An 8,697-nucleotide genomic window follows, 5' to 3' on the forward strand; every position below is an offset into this window, starting at 1 on the left:
TCTGATAACCAAAGGATGAACTATCCCACATTTCACCTGTGAACTGCAATGATTTTCAACAGCTTATGAAAAGCAACAAGGCAAAAGCTGTTGCTGATCTTTGGACAGAGATTTTCAGCAGGTTTATTCACAGTATTTGTGTCCATCTGAAGTTTCTACAGTGCTTATTCTCGGGCACTCACAATGCAAGCCACAGAGAGTTCCAGTACTGTTCTACAGCACATAATCCTAAAGGAAGACCACCACCCCACCACACCCCTGCACCAAAAACTTTAAAAACATCATTTTAGTACCCCCTCAAAAAAATCAGCCCCATGAAGCAGTTCATTATCCACACCCTGAGGACGCTTGAAACACAAAGGGCAGGGCCCTCACAGCTGGAGCTCAGGCGGGGCCCCACCCCTGTCCACCAGGCCCTGCTCCCCCATACCTGTCGCTGACCAAATACACCAGTCTGGAGGCTCTGTACCGACAGCAGTGTTCCCTGCCACCTCCAACTGCAGCTCCCCAGGCTAGCTGGGGCCACACCTACACAGCTCTGCACAGGGCACCTAGCAATCCACCAGGTAGAACAGGAGCCCTCAGACAGCCCTGCACAGACACGTGCACCAGTGGTCCACAGAGGATGCGCTAAGTGTTAGGTACCGTGCACGGGAGTGAAGACAAAGAGCCTATTAACCATGAAGAAAAAGGTCTACAAGCAAACACGTGAAGCAACCCCAAGTTCCACCCGCTGAGGAACGCGTGAGCACAGCTTGGCCTCTTCACACAGGGGAACGCCACTCGGCCGTGAAAGAGGAGGGAGTGCTGACACACCCACAGCACGGAGGGGCCCTGAGATCATGACACCCGGTGAAGGCAGCCAGTCACAAAGAGCCACACGGTGTGTGTTCCCCTCACATGCAACATCCAAAAAAGACACCCACAGAGACAAAAAAGGGTGGTCAAGGGTTGGAGGGCAGAGGGAAGGGGGAGTGACTAATAGACACTGGGTTTCTTTTTGGGGTGATGGAAATGTTCAGAGGCAGTGGTCGTGCTTGCACAGCTATAAGACTATACTAAAATCCACTGACTTCTACACTTTAAGAGGGTTAAGTGTATAGAGTATATGAATTCTCTTTCAATAAGGCTGTTATTTTCAAAACAAGAAAAAGCATGTGCATATACCACAGTATATTTATTATCACTGACACAAAGAAAAAAACTGCAAAGGGGTTATTTTAACTATTTCCAAAACTATGGTCTTTTATTTACGTAAAACAGACATTAGAAAGTCTAAGCCAACTATCCACCACAGTTGGCACCCTGGAACAGGCGACTGCAGGAGCAGCAAGCAGCAGCATTACCGGTCACTAAGCAGAGTGCAACTAATTCAGCCTACCATCAGTGTGGCTACTGGGAGTATTTTTCTTTCTGAAAGTAAAATACAGGTATGTCTACTTTACACTCCCCACACTTTTACACCTCTAGAAGTCCTCAGAAGAGTAAGAATTTTTAAATAAAAATACAGGGTTTGGACAAGGAATTGCAAATAATGACTTTCAGATAATACAGTGAAAATAAACTTAAAAAAACTTTTTTGAGACAGGGTCTCACTCTGTCACCCAGGTTGGAGTGCAGTAACATGATCATACCTCACCTACAGCCTCGACCTCCTGGGATCTGGTAATCCTCCCACCTTGGCCTCCCAAGTAGCAGGGACTACAAGTGTGTGCCACCACTCGTGGCTAATTTTTGTATTTTTTGTAGAGACAGGGTTTTGCTGAGTTGCCCAGGCTGGTGTTGAACTCTTGCGCTTAAGCAATCTACCAACCTTGGCCTCCCAAACTTCTGGGACTACGGGCGTAAGCCACCTTGCCAGGCCAAGAAATAAAAATCCAAATTGGATTAAAAATTTAAAAAGCAATTGACATCTGTATCTCTAAAAGAAAAATACAAAGTCTCTAAGTTGGGAGAGTTCAAAACAAAATACAACAGCTTACAAAAGAATGCAGACAGCTTTAACGGGGCTGCTTTTTCAGGATTACCCCAAATGTAAGATTTAGAAACTAAGAAGGCAAAATACTTAAATGCTAGATTTCATCTAAGTTGCCTGCTCCAAGCAACAAAGGGTTCATCAGCGTCAGTCTTACCTTTGAGGCAGCAACAAAAACTAAAGTTAAATGAATGGGGCTGAAATTAGCTTAGCAGTGACACTGGGGATGTAGGGAAAACTAGAAACCATGGTTGTTTTGAAATACAAAAATGACAACCCAAGGTTACTCCTTATAATAATCCTCTCATTAAGGGTCACAGAATTTTCCAGTTTTCCAAAGATGAAACAAAAAAATTGTCAGCTCCAAGTTAACTATTCAAAAACCAATTTAGAACACATAAACATTCATGGCCAAGATGTAAATAATTGCATCTACAAAACATGCCTTGCTTTAAGTTAGCATACCTCTATCAAAATGAATGTTAAAAGCCAGAGAGGCCATAAATACGGAGAAAGCAGCATTTACTGCACCTCTGCTGGAAGCTCACATGTTACCTATGTAATCCTCAAAACAAGCCTGTGAGGTAGATTACATCCCTTCCACTGCAACAGGGACACCCTGAGAGGCAGAAGGATCCTGGCCAAGGTTGCACGGCTGGTAAATTCAGTGCCCGTGGTGGCCTTGGGGTTGGTTGGGGGGCTGGTGTGCAGGGGTGAGCTGAGAGGAATAGATGAGCCCCTTCATCTCATCAAAAGGATTTCTGCTTGACAGAAAGTCTCTCCCATAAAAGATATTTTTGTTCTAGATTTGGCTCCCTGCCCAACCAAAGTAATAATCACCACTGTCTGCATAAAGTGATGCACCCTTGCTCACACAGTAAGAATCCCCTTAAAGAGCTGACGTTACTGTAGCAACAGCCATAGAAATTATTAGTGGGTGGACTCTACACAAAGGAGTAACAGCACATGAAAACTGACCATAAATGAGTGGGATTCCACGAATAGACAACAATTTGCCGGCATGTCAAGGCTTACACAGATTACTAGAAACAACTACATTTCCTAGGACTCTCTGCGCAGCACACAGCCTGGAATCTAGGGTGAGAGCTGAACTTAAAAACTATAGTCTTGGAGATAAATGTCACACACAAAAAATCAATTAAAAAAACCAATGTATGTACCACAACAACTTCTTAGAGGAAGACATTAAAAAGGAAAAGCCACAATCTAGGATTGAAAGACAGCTTTAAAAACACACACACAAAAAAACCTAGCAAACCAGACGGTGTTCTCAGCCACTCATAAAAGCAAAGTCTTATCAAAGTTTTAACTTCAAAGAGCTTAAAGACACTGCAAAGAGGCACTCAGCAGGACTAGTCCTGACTGCAACCTATTCCCTTCCAAAAAAAAATCAGTTTGTAATCTAAATACACATCACACCAGGTCAAAGTAATCTCTTCCGGCAGCAAAATTTTGGCACTGGATTTGCTGGGGGCTGTTAAAAATAGTTTGAGCCCCAAACACTTTGCGTTTTCAGTTCTGAAACACTTAGGCAAAAGTTCACATCGCTAAGTGGATGGCCAGGATGCCCTTCCGGTTCAATTTGGAGGAGACCGCAGATCTTTAACTTAACCTAACGTTCCTTAAGGCACCGGTGTCCTCCCACTCAAAGTCGGCCTAGGTTTTGTTTCTAAGGGTCGCCAATAGGTTTCACCGGCATTTAAAGCTCTGAGAGTCTTTCTCTGTCTGTTACAGGTAGCCTGGCTCTTAAAAACGATCACACACAACGTTCACAGGCATCTGCACATTCATAAATACACACACGTGTGCACACATACATGCCCACATGCGACACACGCGTACATCATATAGCATGCACGTGTCCATAAATGAGCTCACACGGACAGCCACGTCCCGCGCCCAGGCCCCAAGCGGGGCCCCGAACACCTGTGTGGAGGGAGCGGCTCAGCGAAGCTCAGCGCCTTGCAATGTTCACCTCACCGGCGGCTTCTGGCATGGCCATGGCTCCTTCCCTTTCTGGTAATAAATACCAAATTTGGGGAAACCAAGGCGCAGCAATGTGTTATCTGTCACCCAAGGGCCGCATTAAGGGGACAAAGGCCTTATCGCGTTTGCAGCCGGCTAAGTGAAAGGAGGGCACCCGGGACTGTGAGTTCTGACCGCGGACGTCTCCCGCACCGCTCCCGCGGATCCTCGGACCCAGGGCCCCTGCAGCGGCTCCTGCCCAAGGGGCGCGAGGCGTAGGTCTGGAGGCTTTGGAGCACGCAGAGGGCACTGAGGGTGTGGGTTCAGGGCCGCGGTGTGGTCTTGGGGCTTGAAGTGCAGACTTAGGGTGCGGAGTGGGAGCTTAGCATGTGGGCTTGGGACACGGGATGGGGACTTGAGGTGTACGGTGGAGGCTTTGAGAGGTGGGGCACACATTTGGGGTGCGGGGTATAAGCTTGGGATGGGGCTTGGAACACGGGTTGGGGGCTCGTGGTGCAGGCTGGAGGCCTGGGTAGGGCTCTTGGTGCAGGTTGGAGGCGTGGGGGGGAGGTCGCAGTGCAGGCTTGGAGGCCTGGGTGGGGGACTCGCGGTGCAGGCTGGCGGCTTGGCGTGTAGAGTTGGGGGCGCAGAGTTGGGTACAGGGCAGAGCTCGGGGCGGGCACGCACCTTGTGACAGGCCGGGCAGGTGGGCAGCGCGCCCTTGCCGCCGTGGCCCCCGCCGCCGTTCAGGCTGCTCTGGATCTGCGTAAGCTCCTGGCGCAGCACCTGCTTCTGGTGGAAGCTGAAGGCCGGGTGGTTGGAGGCCATGGTGAACAGCAGCAGGAACTCATCGCCCGTGCGGCCCTCGTTGAGCTGCAGCCCGTAGTTGTGGATGATGGAGTCGATGTGCGTGAGCGTGCGGTAGAGCACGCCCGCCGCCTCGCGCTGCTCCGAGCCCAGCAGCGCCAGCGACACCAGCAGCTTGCTGCGCACCACCTCGTCCGTCAGGTTGGTGAGGCTGCCTAGGTCGGCCGGGTTGTTGGCCTTGATCTCCGAGTCGCGCAGCGAGTGGTAGTCCTTGCGGGCCAGGTCCTCCAGACACGAGCCGAGGAAGCGCAGCTCGAGCGGGATGCACAGGTCCAGCAGGCCGCACAGGAACTCCACGCGCTGCGACGACGGCAGCTCCGAGAACCAGCGGTACACGCCGTCCCTCTGCAGCGGGCAGCGCTTCTCCACCATGCTGCCGCCCGCGCCGCGCCGCGACCCGGGCCGGGGGCCGCGCGGGGGCGGCCGGGGGGCGCCGGGGGCCGCGGCCGAGGCGCGCCGGGGCCGGGGGCGCGCGGGCCGGGGCCGGGGCCGGGGCCGGGCGAGTGCGCGCGGGCGCCGCGGGCCTGGCGGGCGCCGGGGCGGGGGCGGGGACCGGGGCCGGGCAAGGCTCCCGTCAGGGGCCGGCGGGCGGGCGCGCGCGAGGCGCCGGGGGGGCCCGGGGCGGCCGGGGCGGCCGGGGGCGGCGAGCGGCCTCGGGCCCCCCGCTCACGGGGAGGCGCCTTCCCCGCGCCCGTGCCCAGCGGCGGCCGGTGCGCGGCGGCGGCGGCGGCTGCTCCTCGTCGTCGTCGTCGTCGCCCGGGAGGCGGCCGCCCCCATCTCCCCCCGCGCCGCAGGGTCTGTCACTGCGGGCCGCCCCCCGACGGAGCCGCCCCGGCCATGCCGTTGCCGCCGCCCGCGTCTCCGCCCAGGCCGGCCGTTACCCCGGGCCGCGGGCGCGGCGTCGCCGCCTGGGGAGCGCTGGGGGCCGCTGCCGCGGAACGGGCGCTGGCGGGGGAGGGACGCCTGGCGGGCGGCGCGGAGGGATCCGGCCGGGACTTGCCGGCCTTGCTGCTCCCGCGCGGCGGACGGATCCGGGCCCGAGCGCGGCGGCGGCGGCGGCAGCAGCAGCAGCAGCAGCGGAGGCGCCGTCAGAGGAGCGGAGGGATCGTCGCGCTCGCGGCTGACGGGCGGCGGGGACCAGCAGAAGTGGGCGGGGTGGCCGCCTCTCGCGACAGCCCGGGCAGGCCGGGCCCGCCTCCCCCCGCTGATTGGCTCAGGCGGCCCGTTCTCGGCCCGTGATTGTGTCTGGACCCCAATCCCATTCGCCCGTGCCGCGGCCACGCCTCCCCGGGGGTTGTCGATCATGTTGGAGCCACCGCCTCCCATCCGTCGGCGGCCGTCAGGACGCGATTGGTCCGCGGAGATCGGAGAGGCGGAAAACCCGGGCTGGATTTCTGGTTGCTTTTGTTCCCGCAAATTTGCGTGGAGCATTGTTTTTGGGCGAAAACGGGTCGTTCGGCCTTCCTGATTTATTCCTGAGCGGTGTAAGAGGGAGATAGTGGGTATCTTCGGGAAATGGCCGCCGCGGGGTGCGGACCCCCGGGTTCCAATCCCGGGTCGGCCACTGATAAGCTGTGTGACCTTGGACGAGTCACTTGGCCTCTCTGAGCCCCAGGCGGCTCCCCGGGAAAATGAGGGTAATAATAACCGCTCCCGAGGGCTTGTGCGAAAGTGATGAGCTCACAGAGGGCCGGCACCGGCACTTTTGAGGCGGCTGACTCGCCCTGGGGGTGTGGTGGGAGATGCAAGCTTTCTCCAAAAGCCTCGTCCGAATGGACGAGGCTTCCTTAAAGCCGCCTTCCTTCCGCGGCTACTTCCCCAGCTCGCCAAACCGAGAAAATGCAAACACAGGGGCGGGGGCAAGGGAGCTGACCTGGCTGGAAGTAAACAGAAACGCCACCCTCCCCTGGCACTTGCATTGGCACCGGATTGCAGGTGGGGGAAGGGCCGGTGCACCCAACCACCTTTAAATCCCACCACTCTCAAAGAAGGAGAGCCGCGGGGGCTGGACGCTCATTCCTCACCTGCCCTTCCCCGAGAGCGCTGCTTTGAATGTCTGTGGATCTAGAACGGGGTCTGTTCATTCATGGGTTCCAGGTCCCAAGCGCCCAGGGGCAGCTGAGAGCAGAGCTGGCGCCCTCCCTACCCCGTGGAGCTCACACTCTGGTTCTGGGCAGTGCACTATAGAGATTGGTTGAATCAAAGAATGAACTTTTTCACGATATGGTCCAAGGTGCTGAAAATTTCTTAACAAAACACTTCAGCCGAATCTGGCACACCTGTGGTCCCAGCTGCTGGGTAGACCGAGGCAGGAGGATCGCCTGAGGCCAAGAGTTCAAGGCCAACCTGGGCAACATAATGAGACCCCCCCACCCCCACCCCCCAGTCTCTCCAAAACAAACAAACCCTACATTCTCCAGTCAGGTCTTCAAAGATGAGCAGACATTGCAGAGGCACGGTTGGGAACAAAAAAATTTGCTCTCCACTCCCCTAGCCTCCTCCACACCTTGGACACATTTCCCTGGAGCCACCCCAGTGTTCTTGGTCAGTGTAGGAAGAAGCAAAAATCTAAATGGAGTCAGGATGGCTTCCCACATGGGGACAAGGGCAAGGCTGGGGACAGTTGGATCTCCTCCTCTTATTTCCCAGGTCTAGGCTGATTTCTATTAATAATTAAATTAATCATTGTTCTCCTGGACCTCACTTCTTAATGTGATTCCAGGGAACTGGCCACATTCCAAAATCCATAATCTGAGGTAGTGAAAGAACATGAACATCAAGACAGTTTGACTGGGCTCAGAGGCTCACATCTGTAATCCCAGTACTTTGGGATGCCAAAGAGGCTAAATCCCTTGAGCCCAGGAGTTTGAGACCAGCCTGGGCAACATGGCGAAACCCCATCTCTATAAAAAATACAAAAATTAGCCGGGTGTGGTGGCGTGTGCCTGTAGTCCCAGTTACTTGGGAGACTGCAGTGGAAGAATTGCCTGAGCCCAGGAGAAGGAGGTTGCGGTGAGTAGTGATCCCAGCACTGCACTCCAGCCTGGGTGACAGGGTAAGACTCTGTCTCGGAAAAAAAAGAAAAAGAAAAGATAGTTCAATACCTTCATTTCTTATTGATAAAGCAAGCTCCTGGGAGAAAGATCTTGGAACCTTATCAGTGCTGGGGGTGGAGGTGGGGCTTATTCAATCCAGCTTGAGCTGACTGTGAAACCCCCAGGCTTTGGTATCAAGTGAGCTCCAGTCCCAGCTCTGGCTGACTGTGTGAACCTGGCTGTGCATTCAAAGGCCTCTGAGCCTCAGTTTCCTCATCTGTAGAAGGGAGCCAGGAACCCATCATCCTGGCTAGCAGTGGAAGTCAAAGGTGTTCATGGAAAGCCCTTGCTGGCTGGAACAAGGGAGGCCAGAGCTGTGGAAGTCCTTGGATCAAGGTCCTCCCCACTTCCCACTGCCTTTTTGGTCCTTCTTGTGTGCTCTTTGTGATTTAATGGCTTGGAAGGTTGAATCATGTCCCCTCAAAGTACATCTCCACCCCAAATCTCAGAATGTGATGTTATTTGGAAAAAGGGTCTTTGCAGATATCATTAAGAGTCAAGATAAAATCATACTGAATTAGGGTGGCCCTACATGCAATGAGACTGTCCTTGTAAGCTACAGAAAAGAATACACAGAGACTTCAGGGGAAAGGAGACTGTGCAAGCATGGCAGAGATTGGAGCTGAGGAGTGCCTGGGCCTGCCAGAAGCTGCAGGAGACAGGAAGAACCCTCCCCTAGAGCCTCCAGAGGGAACAGGGCCCTGCCCACACCTTAACTTTGGACTCCTGGCCTCCAGAACTATGAGAGGGTGAGTTGCTATTGTTTTCACCCCA

General features: G+C 54.4%; 1 protein-coding gene across 5 annotated transcripts in view; it reads right to left on the reverse strand.

The window, feature by feature from the left end:
• The window catches only part of ZCCHC14 (zinc finger CCHC-type containing 14), an 88,188-nt gene extending 82,217 nt beyond the window's left edge, over positions 1–5,971 (reverse strand). For 2 of the 5 annotated variants that reach the window (XM_033219259.1, XM_033219257.1), the window contains exon 1: positions 4,649–5,256. In XM_033219259.1, coding sequence (XP_033075150.1) covers positions 4,649–5,200 — 552 coding nt within the window. In that variant the 5' untranslated portion in view covers positions 5,201–5,256. Of the gene's footprint in view, positions 1–4,648 lie in introns of all 5 variants that reach the window. The other 3 variants (XR_004439037.1, XM_033219258.1, XM_033219260.1) reach the window with 3 other exon arrangements.
• Positions 5,972–8,697: the final 2,726 nt, after the last annotated feature.

Source organism: Trachypithecus francoisi, unplaced genomic scaffold, assembly GCF_009764315.1.
Source record: "Trachypithecus francoisi isolate TF-2019V2 unplaced genomic scaffold, Tfra_2.0 Lachesis_group10, whole genome shotgun sequence".
NCBI lineage: Eukaryota > Metazoa > Chordata > Mammalia > Primates > Cercopithecidae > Trachypithecus > Trachypithecus francoisi.